The 17,193-nt window shown below is 41.7% G+C and overlaps 1 protein-coding gene across 1 annotated transcript; it reads left to right on the top strand.

Moving 5' to 3' along the window:
• The first annotated feature begins 457 nt into the window (after nt 1–457).
• On the top strand, nt 458–16,875 carry dpep1 (dipeptidase 1). The gene is made up of 10 exons (XM_030377267.1): nt 458–852; nt 3,715–3,841; nt 7,348–7,480; nt 8,375–8,525; nt 8,932–9,001; nt 9,866–10,042; nt 13,748–13,832; nt 13,942–14,017; nt 14,170–14,305; nt 16,021–16,875. The coding sequence occupies exons 1-10, from the start codon at nt 719–721 to the stop codon at nt 16,210–16,212; spliced, it is 1,281 nt and encodes a 426-aa protein (XP_030233127.1). The 5' UTR covers nt 458–718; the 3' UTR covers nt 16,213–16,875.
• The last annotated feature ends 318 nt before the right edge of the window (nt 16,876–17,193 follow it).

Genomic DNA, 17,193 nt, shown 5'->3' with positions numbered 1-17,193 from the left:
TTAAGTTTGTGGTAAATTCAATCATACGGCAGGTGAACTATAACTCCCTGGCTCCCCTTGGGGTTATAGTTTTAGGGGTTACTCAGGTAAACAAGGGTCATCTCAGAGGGCTGTTAGGAGGTGTTATGAGTGCCATGTGGAATGTAGTCCTTCATTGACTCGTTGCTTAATGCTTACACGCCCTTAAACCTCAGTACATGAGGTTTGTAATTTGCGCATTACATAATTGTCAAATGACAAATAAAGGTCTTACAGAAACCAACACCCTAACCGAAAGCCAATGTAAGAAAACATGTTGTGAAATACTGCAAGCTGTTATCATTTAGTCTCAGAATCATTATCACCAGATGTTTTCTCCAAAGCTTTTGGAACTGGAATCTTTTTACTCTCCCTCCCTTTCCTGGATATTTTCATTTGGATTGACCAATCTTCTCTGAGCTGTACTCATTCTTCTTTGGCATGTAAATGATTAACATGGTCATCTGCTGTGTGATAACGTCCACCTTGGCCAAAGAGGAGGCGTGACGGGCTTCTCTGGAAATCTCCAGAATCCAGGCGGAGAACAGCTGAGTGTGGAGGAAAAGGGTAGAGACTTCAGACACTACAACGGACAGACACAAACTGGCTCATGACTTAGACCCAGCGGAAAAAACAACTGAAGAAGTCGCGTAGATTGTGCGATTTAGGTCTCTGTGTTTGTGAGACAGAAGTGGAAATAATGTTATCTAGGGCTTTAGCGCATGTATGTAGACTTATGGGGGTCATGTCCTTTGTCGTGGCTCAAATCACGGCTCAGGATCAGTACATGACCAGAGCTTTGAATCTCATGTCTGAGACTCCTCTGATAGATGGGTGAGTAATCAACAAGTCCAGCTAGTGGACCTCTAACTATATGTCTTGAAACCGCTTGATATCTAAGGATCTGCCTTTCTACTAGCTACTTTATAACTAGCATTATGTAAACTCTTACTATAGTTGACCACTAATTAGATGTCCACTTACTAGCTGACATCTATCTGGCTAGCGTTCAACTAAACTAACCTCTTCTAACTAGTTGATCTCTTAACCTCTTAGGCTATGTTTACATGATGATGGTCTGAACGGAAGATGCAAAAGTGGCGTTGCGTCTTCACTTTTTATTCCGCGTTTAGACGAGCGTTTTCGGGAGGAAATCTGCGTGCATACGGTGACGCAAAAGTGTGTGGATTTCGATTGGGTATGAATGCCAGGCGGCTAGGTGGTGCTGTGATACACCATCAAACAACACCACCATGTCTGAGCTTATGCGTAGAATCTTCCTTCTTCTCTTATCTGCGCCGCGAAAACCAAAACATAATTACAGATCCTTCGCTGTTCAGTAATACTATCTGTACATATCCTGTGCATTTCTTGGAAAGACTCCTGTAAGTTTATTAGAGCTGCCAGAGCAGCTTGACGGTCCGACGCATGGAAATAATCCAACATGTTTGTTTATTTCCCTGTACTGGGCCTGTATGTGACGTTAACGCATACGTTATGTGAGCAGATCTGAGCAGAGTTTTGCGTCTTGGCAGTGTAGACGGAAACGCTACGGCGGAGCGTATTCAAGTTTTCCACTCTGGAGGGTGGTTTCAGATTTTTGCGTTTTTAAGCCCCAAAAACACTGTCACCATCTAAACAAAAGGCACTTCCGATAAAATATTTGGACGTTTTTACCTGCAAGCGTCCTCGTGTAAACGGGCCTTACTTTCTATCTTCTAACTAGCTGACTGACAATAAGGTGCTACCATTGACTAAAATGCTTATGCCTTTGTTTTTCAAATTAATGTATAATGGTTTATCAAATGTAAAACCTGTTCATGAATTGTTTGTTGGACTACTATGAGAAATATTGATGGAATTCTTTCCCCTATTTAATACGAAAGTAACCCAATACTAAAACTACTTTGACAAGCAGCTTTGAACACAGTGTAGCAACGTAGCATTGTTACATCGCAAACCATTACCACTTGAGTAGGTTTTCATAGTTGCAGTTGTTCTAAGGGGAGTTGATTCACAGTTTTGCGGAAGAAATATTTAAACGAGAGAGCTCCATATTATACGTTTTATCGTTTTCAAGGTCAAGGTCGATTATTTACGGATCTAGCCAGTGAATAATTCAGTTTAAACAATCACTATCGGGAGCTTTGTTATAGTCCACATAGTCAATGTATATGTTATATTACATGGCAAAAGTAACAACCTATATAACCTATAACCTGTTACTCTACACATAGTACTCTCATTGCATCCATAGCGGTAAGCTACATTCATGTACCTATAATTATCGTTATCTGTTATATGATTGTTAATCTAGATAGCAGTCGGCCCTACAAGCCAATGTTGGACTGCGGTACATCACAATAGGTTGCTTTTGATAACATGGTGTGAAGGTGTATCTATAACGTCTCGTTTTGGATACCAAATTTCTGTGAAACAACCAGGGCAACAACCTCAAATACAAAAGTCTAAAAATGAACATGTACTTCTCATAATCCCCCTCATCCTTGAATTGCCATTTGCAACACTTATTTACAATTGATTTGGAAGTAAAGGGATATTTTTGTGTATGTTGAATAGTCAATATTTCATTTTCGATTTATTGGAAATTGCGACATATTCCTGCCGAGGCTGATGTAAATAGTTTTGCTGCTACAATTCTGTATGCATTATTTTCATCTGTGTAATTGCTCCATGTTTAAGCTTTAACAGAAGCAATGCGGCTGTGAATTGGCCCACATTGCGGAAGCAATCCGAAGGGATGTGTTTTTCACACACAAACAAAAATGTGTATAAAATAAAATCCACTCTGTCCTGCCATTTCTGGGATTTGAGAGAATGTGCAGACAGAGCCTCACCATCCATACACACACACAGCGTGGCATTATAAGTTTCTGAAAAGCGAAACTTTGTCTTGGGCACTGTTGTCAACCACTACCCAGACAGACCGACATGCATCCCTCTACAGAGCATATGCTGTGGTTTAACTGGAAGTGGTTCTTCACCTGAGAGGGGCTGGTTAAAACAAATGTCCCTATCCATGCCGTCAAGGTCGGGGTATTATCAAAACGGCCTGTCCTATCAGACCTGTTCAGAACCACACTTCGGAACAAGACAGCAAACAAACAGGGGCACGGCCAGATTTCAGATTTTTCCCCTACTTAAGTCATGGTTAACATGTGGAGCAAGTGAAGGGCCAGGTATAAGCCATTTTTGCATAATACGTCCTCTTTAAGTCACAGCGGGTAGAATTTAGTGGCATTTGCAAAGTGTGCGTGGTTAATGACCTAGATGAGCAGATTTCTCACGTGGCTCTTTTTCCTGTGATTCTCGACCGTCTTCCTCATTGTTGCTAGCCCACAACTTGGCACGCCCAAGCATAGATTGTCTTATTGCCTCATTAAACGCTATATAATATCACCTGGACTCTGCATGGTCTCCTCCCTTACCCCCCTTGCATTAACCTTGAAGCATGGACCTGAACTTCCCTGGCTGAGTACGATCTTACCTATCTAGGGGGTTAGGTGTACGGTAGGCACAGCTGGATCACAGCCATCTCATGCGAACTGCTCTCTCGGACATGCGGGACCGGTACCTTTGCTCGGTTGGTCCATGCATTGATCAGGTTTGTTGTGGATCAAGTTATATTTGACAAAAGTTTGTTTTATCTCCTGTGTTTCACCTGTGTTCCTTTAGTCATAACGACCTGCCCTGGCAGCTCCGGGAACGGTTTAACAACCAGCTGAACAAAGTGGATCTGAACACGCTGAACACTACACACACCAACATCCCCAAGATCAAGGCGGGGAAGCTGGGGGCACAGGTAGCCTTTTGTCCATACCTTATAATAATGGTATTGCTGATTAGCATAAAACACTTACGACTAAGTAAGTGTATTATGCTATATAAGTGTATTATGCTATACATGCAATTGAGTCTGATACACAACTAAATTGCAATTGAATGTATCAGATCATTTTTTATTTATCTATTTTATTTATAATATATTTTTGTGTATATTTGTCTTTATTTTTCACTATTCAAAACCATAATAACCAACATATCCCTTAAGCTATGTGCTTTAAGAGGGAGCGATCCTGTTGAGATCCTCATGCTGTCTAAACCTTTCCCCAAAAACCTCCCATTGTCCACCAGTAGAAGACTGGTTGTACTGCTACAAGCAAACTGCAAATTACAGTGGGCAAATAGAGAGGCCAGTCTGACCTGCATCACGAGACATGGCTCGATAACACCATAACTGACTCTGAATTATTACTGGATTTGGCGTGCCACTTAGGTCGGACAGAGACTGCCCCAGCAGTGGGAAAAGTTTTTGGGGTGGTCTGTGTGTATATATGTAAATAAAGCATGGAGTAGATCGGCCAGCTTCAGAGAAACATGCTGCACACCAGACGTGGAATTATTATGTGTGTCTTTTAGACCGAGATACCTCCCCCGAGAGTTTGGCCAAGTGACAGTGGTAGCTGTTTATGTCCCACTCTCTGGCAACGACGCACGCGCAGCGGAGATAATCACAAACTACGCTCAGCGCATAGAAACAGAGATAATCCAGATTCACCTTTATTTATTATGGGGGATTTTTAATTCCTGCAGACTGATTACCTCATTACCAACCTTCCAGCAGTAGGTTTAAATGGCAGCAGGGACAATAATACTCTTTGTTATGGTGATGTGAAAAACGCCTACAAAGCAAGGCAAAAAACACCTTTGAGCACTGCTGATCACTATGTAATACACCTTATACCTGCCTACAAAACCCAGTTACAACGGGAGGATGTGTTAATGGAAAGGGTAAAGCAATGGGACAGCTCATGAATCTTCAGAATGCATCCAATTTTGTGAAGAAAACATTATACCTTCAAAGACAGTTAAAATATTCTCCAACAATAAACCTTGGATTACCAAAGAACTCAAAACAACAATCAATGAAAAGAAAATTGCTTTTAACTCAGAAAACAGAATCAAAACTGATCCAGGCAAAACTCAACAAACAAATTAAGAAGGCCAAAAGAGTGTATAAGGAAAAAGTGGAAAAGCTTTTCCAAGACGGTAACGCCACGGAAGAAAATAACCGAGTTCTATGACTTGAACTAACTAAGAGAGCATGAGGAGTCGGGGAGTCCGGATCCAGTATCCAGAGACATTATGGTTGCCCGCAAACAAGCCACAACAAAGCCGAGTGAGGTTTGCAAAGACACTGACGAATGATTCTCGTCCTACTCCTTATATCTTCACTTTTTGCAAGTCATCTTCCAAACTTACATAACATGTCAGACCATACAGATAACGTTTAGAAAAATAGCATGTTCGATTGGTTCAAAGTCCTGTGTTTATAGTACCGTTTTTGGAATGAGCATTTTAGGCCCAACTCATGTCAGACCGAATTTATACGGGAAATATTTTCCAACATTAATGAATATGCCTGACAATAATCATAATTTGCCATAGAATATAGGGTTCATTTCTTACATAAAGCATGGAAGGTTGTTAAGACACTGGTCGGCCTCTCCTCAAACTGTAACACAAAATGTCCCACAGAACAAAGCCCAACTGAATTTGATGAAGATCTCAACAATTTCTACTGCAGGTTTGAGCAGAAAGACCTTTCCACAGAAAAAGAGGCACTCATGAATGGGCTAACAGACAATTCAGTATCCACAGCAGCATTTGCAGTACAGAGGGAGGACGTAGAGAACGTTTTCAAAGGAGTGAACCCCAGCAAAGCAGCTGGTCCGCACAGGATATCAGGTCGCCTCCTGAAGACCTGCTGCAGGGGACTCTCAGGATATCAGGTCGCCTCCTGAAGACCTGCTGCAGGGGACTCTCAGGAGTCTTCTTTGGGCTCTTCAACCGCTCACTAGCACAGCACTCCGTCCCTGCCCTCTGGAAGTCTTCCATCATCTGTCCAGTACCCAAACACAGCAACCCCACCTGCAATAATGACTCTCGCCCTGTAGCCCTGACATCAATAGTGGTGAAGAGCTTTGAAAGGCTCATTCTCACTAAACTGCAGATGGAGGTGGGTGGCTTTACTGACCCACTTCAATTTGCCTATGGGAAGGACGGAGGGGTTGATGATTCAGTTGAGACGCTGCTTCATAATGTCCACATGCACCTGGAGAAACCAGGGAACTTTGCCAGGCTGGTGTTCATTGACCTTTCAAGTGCATTTAAAACTTTCAGAACGGCACATGCCGTTCTGAAACGGTAACTGCCGTTCACAACAATGGTACGTGACACCAGCACGGCCCGCCTCCTCCGTATAATTTCAAGACAAGTATTGCCTTAAATGTAAAGCTATATATGTAAGATAATCTGGTCAACAGATACGCTTTAGTCTTGGGCTGCATCCGAATACTTAGTGCATACTATTTCTGTTCAGTGTCTATTACTTGACACTAGACCAACGACTGCAGAAGTGAGAATCCTGACATGATATATATTAAATACTCTACTCAAACTCAGTGCAGCAATTGCAGTCTGCGGTGGACGACATCTCTCTCTGTTGCAGGGATAACCATCTCACCTTGAACATCTCCGAAACCAAAGAGATGCTCATAGATTTCAGGCACTCCTCCACCAGCCCCCCAGCTCTTCAGTTAGATGGCCAGATAACCGAGAGACTGGAAGAATACACATGCCTCGGTTCCATCACTGATCTCAAGCTCACCGTCAAAAGTAACGCATGAAATGTAGAAATGTCCACAACTGTACTTTCTCCAGACGCTACGAGGGCTGCAAGTCGACAAAACAATACTTCAGTCATTTAACAACTCCTTCATTAAGCCCGCCTCGCCTTCAGCATCCTTGGGTTCCCTGAGTGAGGTGAACAAATGTCCCCTTAACAGGATCATAAAGATGAGTGGGAGGATCATTGGACAGCCACAGACCACTCTCACAGCCATATAGGAAAAACAGGCCATCAGGAAAAGTAGACGGATCATATCGGACCCCACTCGTAACCTCAACAACCAGTACCATCTGCTACCTTCAGGAAGGAGACTTTGTTCCCTGCCTCTAAGAACCAAACGAGCCATGTCCACCTTTGTTCCAGCTTCCATCAGGCTGTCGAATTTTTAGCTTTTATGCCTTTATTTATTCTCGTACACGATTATTACTAACTGTTTATTGTTGAAGTATGTCTTGATTGTATGTGCCTGACCACAAATGAATTTCTCTTTGGAATAAAGCTCTTTGGATTGAATTGAATACTGTGCAGCGCTTAGTGTCCACCTTGGAGATTAAGATTGGCAGCTTCCAATGTCTACTCACTCTGTGTTTGTCTTTGTATCCATTGTGCCTTTGTAGTTCTGGTCAGCCTTCGTCCCATGTGATACTCAATACAAAGACGCAGTGAGACAGACATTGGAACAGATCGATGTGATCCACAGGATGTGTCAGAAGTATCCAGAAACATTTCGCTTCACCACCAGCAGCCAAGGTCAGACTCACAGTCAACGCGTCTCATTTTAAACGCTCTAACCCTTTTGTTTGATACATCATCATCTTTTTGACTGTACTTCCTACCATTTACTAACACTTTTTTTAATGGACACGTTTATCCTAAGTAACTAACAATGAATTAAGATTGATTTTTGAGCTGGTATGGGCAAGGGCATTTTGCTATAGGATAAATACAGTTGCTGTCATGATTTCCCCTCTCAGTCGTCTCATGCTGTAATCCATTTCGATGGTACGCCGGATCGTGCAAGTCGTAAATTGCAAATCTCCCAGCTTTCTTGCGGAATTAGCGGGGGCACGTCCCCTTTTGGTCGTAGTATATTTCCAGTTTCTCGTTGGCTAGTCATTGTTATTGTTAGCCTCTTTAGCAAACCAGCTCGAAAACACAACTTTACAATTTATTGCACGCACAGCAAGACTGCAATGCAAAAATTGGTGACCGGCATAAAGTAGCAATGTAATCAAGTATGTAAAATTATTTAAAATCGACATTATAATTACGAACGTGATACAAATACAAAAAAAAGAAATCTGATGACTCCGATTTACATGACGGCTAAGTGTTTCTGAAGTAGTAGAAGAAAACACTATTCAATGTGTGAATTAGGCCTATTATTTTGCCATAAACTGAGCCATACCCGAGCAAACCCCCCCCCCCCCACACACATACCAAAACTGAACCCCCGGAACTGAAGCCACCCCCCCCCCCTCTTTCTTCTTCTCACTATACTCACTCACTATCCTCTATACTCAAATACTCTATACCAATAACCTCTTCTCTACTACTCTAATCCAAGGAACGTTATATATACCATAACAAAATATTCTACTTTATTCCCACTAATTGTGAACCTCTCCCCTGCTGTGCGGTCAGAGATCAGAGCGGCGTTCAGTGATAAAAGGACGGCCTGTCTGATCGGGGTGGAGGGGGGTCATTCCCTGGACAGCTCCCTTGGGACCCTGCGCGCCATGTACCTCCTGGGGGTCCGCTACCTCACCCTGACACACTCCTGCAACACACCCTGGTAGAAGCGCACACACAAACCATATTGAGGCACAAACAGACACATGATGACACACACATCCCTGTGCAACAAACCATTGTAGGAACAAGCTCACACACACGCACACACAAATCAAGAAATGCAGACACACAGACACACATACAAACAAACATATACAGCTGGAGAACCTATCTGCGGAGACTGTGAACGGGGCCTAAGGGGGTGTGGGAACACATATAGCCTTATAGGATGTGTTGACTTAGGGATATCTGGCGACATGAGAGAACCAGCAGCTGGCTGTTTAATATTAAATTAGTGTCTAAGGAAAAGGAACCGATGCATTGGGGAAAGAATGTAAGGAAAGAAGGAATATGAGAAATGCCCAAATAAAGGAACCATGAGGTAATTTTGATTGTTCTGCCAACAGGGCTGATAACTGGCTGGTGGACACCGAGTCTGGACACTCCGAACACAACGGGCTCTCTCCATTTGGCAAGGTCAGTCAATAGGCTACATACTATATATATATATATATATATATATATATATATATATATATATATATATATATATATATATATATATACACACATATATATACACACATATATATACACATACATGCATACATATGAAGCTCATTATCTAGATTCTAAATAATGTATGCATAGTTTATATGATGATGATGAAAATGTGATGAAAATCTATATATCGGCAGTCGGTATCGGAATCTGCCAATTTGCTTTTAGAAAACTGAAAACCATGATCTGATTCTGATTGTTTGTGATTGGTGCATCCCTGTCACGGTTAGCGTGTGGCAGGTAGGCAGGTAGGACCCATTAGCAGACAGTTCAGGTAAAGGGTAATTTATTAATGCAAAAGGCATGGAACACCGGTGACACAGGTGACACGGGTAAAGCAGGGAACACCGGGAACACACAGGACGCAACTCACCACAAACCACAATGATCTTACAAGGAACAAAGGAAAGACAAGGGTTTAAATACCAAACACAGGGCACGGAACGAGGAACAGCTGAAACACATTAGGGGAGGGAGCAGTAATCACACAGGAGGGAAACTTGACTGGACATGGGGAGAAACAGAGATGCCAAAGTAAAACAGCAAACACACCAAAACAAGACAAGGGAACAGACGGACCATGACACATCTCTAATGAGGATGTACCAAAGTGGTACATTGTTAACAAATGGTATTTTTTTGGTCTTTTTGGTTTGTGGGGGTGGTTAGCGACCGAAAAAGTGGCAGATAAGTAGAATAAGAAGAAGGAGTTTAACAGTACTTGCCCTGCTTGCTGCAGTGCAAGTAATGAATTACAAATCTTGTTTCTTCCAATCACAGCAAGTGATCAAGGAGATGAACCGGCTGGGAATGTTGATAGACCTATCCCATATGTCAGTGGAGGTAATGAACCAGGTACTAAACATGTCGGCAGCCCCCGTCATCTTCAGCCACTCCTCTGCTTACGGCATCTGTCCTCACAAAAGAAACGTCCCCGACAACATTCTCCTCAAGGTGGTGAGTTCAAATCTCAGGAGAGAGAAATAGAATTTATTATATATTTCTGTAAGTGTGCATAGTGTTTCACTATCTATAATACCATGATACTTTTATATAATAGTTATTATTCATTAAATTATTTATTGATGAGGGGAAAGGAGGATAGGAGAGGGGGGGAATGAGAAGAAATTAGAATGAGAGAGAATGCGAAAATGAGAATGAGAAGATGCGAATGAGGAGATTAGAAGAGAATGGAGGTAGGTGAAGAGAAGAGGAGAATTGGGGAATGGTAAGAAGAGGAGTAGACGAGAGGTAAGAAGGGAATTGTAGTGCAGGAGAGGGGAATTGGGCTGTAATGTAAATGGCAATAAAGACCAGTTTTCAAAGAAGCTTTATTAAAATAACATTTAAACGAGACATGTTGCCATGGGCTTTCTTTGAAGAAAATGTGTGTTGTTGCATGGGCAAACGCTCCATATTGGCAATTTCCATGTGCATGCTAATGCTAGCGAGGCTATTAAGCAAACATGTTAAGTTTTAATTCCCTAGGCCACTTTCAAGTGGACTTCTGAATTATTGAAACGTTGGATCATTTGCATATCGTATTAGCATTTTTTTATTTTATAAAATGGAAATTGCTTTAGATCGGCACGATGAAGGAGCATGATTAATGCATTTGGATTAATGGTACATTTTTGATGGTTTGCTCAAGGTTTTCCAAAACTCTTAACTACAGAAAAATCTCTCCATAAGGATCTTATTGTTCCTAGAGGCAATAATGTCATTATTGACTTGGTTTAGAAACTTTTGTCAAATGGTGCAGTTATAGCTACCAAAGTAGTCAAATCGGTACCTAACTTTTTGGAGACCTTTAAGTGTACCAATTTTGTAATGCATGCATGCATTTACGGTAGGCCTACATTCTTCACAATTTGTTCAAGGTTTTCCAAAACTTTCAAATAAATTTTATCAAAGAAAACTTAACACACAAATGATATGTGGCAACTGTGGTTCTATTTAATGATATACGCAATACATTAACAAACGTCGTTTCTTGCCAGTATTGTACACATTATCGTTATCGACTTGTGTTCCTAATATGCATGTGGCCCCCCCCGTTAAGAGGCCTATACATTAACATGGACTGTATTATGCGTTACACGTTTAGTTTGCGTGTGTTTAAACAGGTGGATGCACACACGCACACCCGCATTCATTAATTATTTTACACATGCAAACACGCGTGCCCGCATTCTCACATGCGGTGAAACAATGTTTTCTCACGATCAAATACTCATCAATCCTAAAAGTTATGGGCTTGTACACGATGTCTGTGTTAAGAGAATATGTGTTTTGCTGTACGGTGTTTGCAGATGCATTGCTTTAAAAGTACAACTTATTACCGCTGTATCAGCTGTTCTTTCCCAAATAATTGACCAAAAATGTGTGGCTAGGTAGATTAGAAAAGCAGAGTGTATGTGCGAGGTGCACGAGCAACATTATTCATGCGCCCATAAAATAGCATCAGAACAACGCGCCACTGAATTTAAACCAGGTATTTCCTGGTTTATGGCGGAATTGTTTTCTGAAACTACAAAATAGCACCAGGGAACGTTTGCGCCAGATCACACCTCCTCCTTTCGCTGAACCGCCCCTTGGGGCGCAAGATCATTCCCTAATTTAGCCACGTGTGCCTGTGGAGGGAAAAGAACGCTCCGCACCAGTTGCAAACTAGCAACTTCACATGCGTCTGTGTAGAAAGTCAATTGCACTGGATGCAAGATAGGGCCCTATGTGATTCGGACTGTAGAGATTTGGGACTGATGAGAAGGATTTCTGTTTTATCTGTGTTTGAGAAAGTTACTGTGCATCCAGAGCTTTAGGTCAGATAGGCAGTCAGTGAGTGAGCTGGGAAGAGGATCAGTGGGCTGATAAACCCAAATGCAGCGCCTAAATCCAGAAGGATTAGAATGTTGTGGAACAATTATCCACAGACAGGAGCAGGTCGTTTACGACTCGAAGGAGTGCAGTCTCTGTGCTGTGATGTGTAAGGAAACCAGATTGGAAATGCTCGTTGAGTTTATTGTCGTGAGAGAGGACTGAAGTTGTGTAGCAAGTTGTATTATGTATTATACTGAGTTTAGTCAGCTTCCTGACTGCTAAATAGGCAGACTTGGCTCCGCCCAGCTATGAAGCCTTTTGTCAGTTAAGCCTCTTAACTGATCACAACAGCACAAGCCTAAATCACACAGCAGTAACAGATGGAAAGTTAGTACAAGCAATCGTAATTCTAAACACTAGGAATCTTAGTTTCCAAACTCACCTACAGCTAGATATGAGACAACCTTCTTGTAAGACAAAATGTATTATACTGTGTAGTGTTTGTTTAGATAGCATGACGTGAAAGAGATTGTATTCCAGCACGTTAGCATTATCATCTACAGGAAGTACACCGAATATGTAGGAAGAACCAGGCCTCTAGCCATAATAACAGGGGGACCCTACACACAAACGGCCAATATAACAATCATATTTCCAATCGATTCATAATTTTAGCGCCAGTGAAACAAGAAATTCTGCATAAATTCCGCCTAACATTGTGTTTGTTGGTCAAATATTGTCGTTGTTATGCTCTGCGACTTCCAAAATGGTTACTTTTTGCGTTGGAATTCTCACGTTCTAGCCTTAATTCTAAACTTAACGGAATTCAATGAGACCTGAAAATATACGAAGCGGGTATGAAATTAAATTGAAAAGGTATCAATAATATCGAAAATCTGTTCAAGTGTGTTGATTTGTTAAATGTTTGAATGGGGGGGAACGGTTAAACAATGACCAAGTTGCAAAGTGAAAGTCTGAAATAGTTGAAGTGAGGCCCCGTCCACACGGAGCCGAAACGGGCGATAAAACGATCCGGTGTCGTTTTATGCGGTTCAGGAATAACTCCGTAAATACGGATTCGAATTGATTCGGATTGCGAAACCGCATCGAGCTGTAGAAACGCTGTAGTAAATATTCAAGACGCTGTTTCTCCACAGAAAAAAGTGGAGCGCATCAAGCCTGCGCGCATACAGCCTGCGGCCCTGCGCGCTGTATGCTAACATACCGTTACGAGGAGATTCAACCGTTTCAATTGAGCAGAAATATTTTTTAATGTACAGTTAGTAATTAAATTTATCAAGGGGCTGTATTTAAAGCTACAAAAAGAATACAAATAATAAAATAAATAAAAAATTCAACGCAACTCTGACGTCCCCCAGCTGGTGGGGGGCTAATGATGTCATCAATTGTGTTTCAGGCGTCCACACGAATCCTAACACGAAACCGCATAGGTCCGGATCGATTTTAAACCACCCACGGACATGCAGGCCTAACAGAAAAGGCTCCGTGTGGACGGGGCCTAAGTTGGATGGCTTCGCCTTCCTCCCATTGACTTCAATTACAAAAAATAATATTTTATAATAGAATATCTTAAAAGGTTTAATATATATTTACCATGTTATGTATATTTAACATGGTTGAACTTGGTAGTGCACAATTCAAAGCTAATCTGAACACTTAAAAAGTGGAATGTAGTCTCTAGGTGAAAAATGTGGAAGGAGAATAGGGTCCCAAAATGTGTAGAGAATAAGAAAGAAAGAATAAACAATAACAATAGTTGAGCGCTGCTTTCGGTACTCACATAATAAAACAAATCTTCTAACTCTTACCTTTCCTCCACAGAGAGACAAAGGCGGCATTGTCATGATAAACTTCTACAACGACTACGTAACATGCAGCCCTACGGCCAACGTCTCCAATGTAGCGGGTACAATATTTCATCAAGATGGCAGCACCTATTAAAGAAATACCAAAAAATGAAATTTATTCAATAAATCATTGACTCTGTTGTGACCCTGTGATTGACTTTGTCCCAGATCACTTTGACTACATAAAGAAATTAGCTGGACCCAGTATAATCGGCTTTGGAGGAGATTATGATGGAGTGAACAGGCAAGTAGAAACTCTGTCCAACCTAACAACTTTCACGTTGTCAAATATTGGACAAAAATTGCAATGTGTGCGTGTGCACGCGCGTGTGTGTGGGGGGGTTGTGTGTGTGTGTGTGTGTGTGTGTGTGTGTGTGTGTGTGTGTGTGTGTTCAGGGTACCAACGGGTCTGGAGGATGTGTCTAAGATGCCGGTGTTGGTAGCAGAGCTGCTGGCAAGAGGATGGAAGGATGAGGAAGTCAAAGCAGCTTTAGGAGAAAACCTTCTCAGGGTTCTCAAAAAGACAGAGGAGGTGAGAGGAAACACACACACATTCTCACACACACAAGCACCACATCATGACATAGGCTACACTACATAAAGACACCCGCAAAAACACACACAGGGCCGTATCTTCCACCCAGCACAATTGTCTTTCTACACCGAATCGTATCGTTGCTAGTTTGCACCCGGCGCAAAGCTGATTTCCCCCCACAGCAAGCTCGCGCCACTACACTTGCGCCCTGAGAGGCGTGTCGGCGTAAAGCAGAGGCGTGTTCCGGCGCAAATTATACATGGTGCTATCTTACTGATCGATCGATTCTGCAATAGCGCCGCTGACCGAAAAAATCCTGGTCTAGGAGCCCTAGCGGATAGCGGAGTTGGTTTTGCTATTTTGACGTGCCAGGCAGGTCGGAACTGTAACATAAGCTTACACACACATAGGCTATACACAGCACAAACATACAAACAATTAGCCTAATTTAAATATTATGATGTAAAAGATTGCTCATATGTGTGAAACTGCATAGAAATAGCATGTGGATTGTGGAAAAAAACAATCTTTCAATAGGGGCTGCATGAATGAACACTGTAGTTCATTGAAATAATAATAATAACAATAATAAACTCGAACAAAGTATAACCCAGCCTTCCAAAGCAAAATCTCGTTTTAGGGTAGCTAAATGATAATGTTGGTTAAATTATTTGGGAAAGAACAGCTGATACAGTGGTTATAAGTTGTACTTTTAAATTAATGCATCTGCAAACACCGTACAGCAAACACATATTTTCTTGACACAGACATTGTGTACAAGCCCATAACTTTTAGGATTCATGAGTATTCGACAGTGAGAAAACATAGTTTTAACACGAGTGAGTGTTCGTTTTAGTGCGGATGATGCTTGGCGCGTGTTTGTGCAGCCATCTGGTTAAATGCCAAAAAACTAAACACGTAACGCATAATACAGTCCACGTCAATGTTTAGTCGATAATGATAATGTATGCAACACTGGTAAAAAACGATGTTTGTCAATGTATTGCCGCATATTATTAAATAGACCCACAGTGATATGATATGCGGCCACAGGACCGCATATCATACGTGTTAAGTTCTGTTAAGTTTCTTTATTTACATGACGACTCTGTGTTTCTGAAGTTGTAGAAGAAAACGCTATTCCATATGTGAATTAGGCCATAGTATTTGGCCATAAACTGAGCCATTCAAAGTTAGAAATTCGTGTGGTCATGCATCTGTCTCAGCGCAGACTGGAAACGCGCTGTCAAAATATCAACTCGTCAGGTTCAAATGCGCTCATGGCGCTTAAAGGGAATGGGATGGTGCTCTCATGGTTTATTGCATGTTACGCCCAAAACACACCTACGGGTATTCAGACCAACCCATATTAGATTTGCGTCGGGCACAAGAGTAATTTATCTGCCGGTATAATAGCAATAGTGCCAGAGATCCGCCGACAAAGCTACTTGCGTTTCGCACTTCTCACTTGCGTTTCAGACCGTTAAAATAGGACCCACATACTTAAACACACAATCACTGAAAATACATAAGCAGATACACAGGCACTACATTAAGACAAAATAAACACAAACACACCCTGACTGTAATTAAGCACACACACAAACACACACACACATTACCACACACAGTCCATAAACACAAACACACACACAGTATAACAAAGTACATAAACACAAACACAAACCCACTCACCCTCTGTCTGCGCTCAGGTGCGGGACAGTCTGGCCCTTGCTCCACCAGACGACGTCCCCATTCCATTGGAGAAGGTGCAGAACACCTGCAGGACCAGTTATGGTTACCCTGACAGCAGTCACCCTGACAGCAGCTCGTGGGGCTCTTCTCTCAGCTGGCTGACTGTCCTCATGTCTTTGTTTGCCTGCCTCCAGCTCAGAGAGCATTAGATGGGTCTGGCTGCCTGTCTCACTCTCAGAGAGGACTCGAAAGGTCTGGAATATAGTCCTGCATACTTTGTCGGCTTAGCTCAGGAGGTAGAGCAGTTGTCTTGTAACTGAAAGGTGTTGATGTGTCCCTGAGCAAGACACTTAACCCTAACTGCTCCTGACGAGCTGGCTGTCGCCTTGCATTGAGACTTTAATCGTACAAACATTAAATCACAGCATGTTTTTTGATTCAAAGTTCTGCCTAAAATCATACTAAATTAGGTATAACCTACTCTTACCAATACAATCCCGAATGAGCAATCACGTTATCACACATAGGACTCCTGGCAAAATATTTCTGTTTACTACGGAAACACACATTACAGAAGCTATGATGGCCTATAGTCACTTGAAAGGCCCGTCATCTATTTCACTCTATGGCCAGCTACAGATCAACTCCCTTGACGGTAGTTATCTTTCCGGTTTATTCCAGAAAGGTGCATTATTTTAACTCCTACAGTCATTGTCTTTTAACCCTTTACTTGTTTTTCTTTTTGCCTCAGTCCATTTCTTGCGTTTAAGCACTTTGGTGCGGCTCAGCCGTCTGTAAATGCGCTTTAGAAATAAAGATTGACCTGACTCGTTGTAATCTGAATTAAAATAACACGTTGTCCTCCATACAGACTTGAGATTCCTGTCTTTTTTTTTTTCGTATGTTGAAGTCGCTGATATTCAAACTCTGAGATTGGAGACAAGATGGAGGAAGCAGCTCAAAAGATAAACGCTTTTAGTCTGATAAAACAATGTAGGAGCAGAGTAAGTAAAAAGTTAATTGTATCTATGAATTTCAATCATAAATACAATTTCAGAAGTGGATAATCAATGGTGAATAAAATATCTTGTTATAACAAGCAATTATATGAAAAAGAAAAAGACTAGTGCGAAATCGGCACTTCCACTTATTTGATCCCAATACATTTCAAGACTGTATTGTATATACAG

The sequence above is a fragment of the Gadus morhua genome, chromosome 14 (assembly GCF_902167405.1).
Source record: "Gadus morhua chromosome 14, gadMor3.0, whole genome shotgun sequence".
Lineage (NCBI taxonomy): Eukaryota > Metazoa > Chordata > Actinopteri > Gadiformes > Gadidae > Gadus > Gadus morhua.
This window is presented reverse-complemented; position numbering and strand designations above follow the sequence as displayed.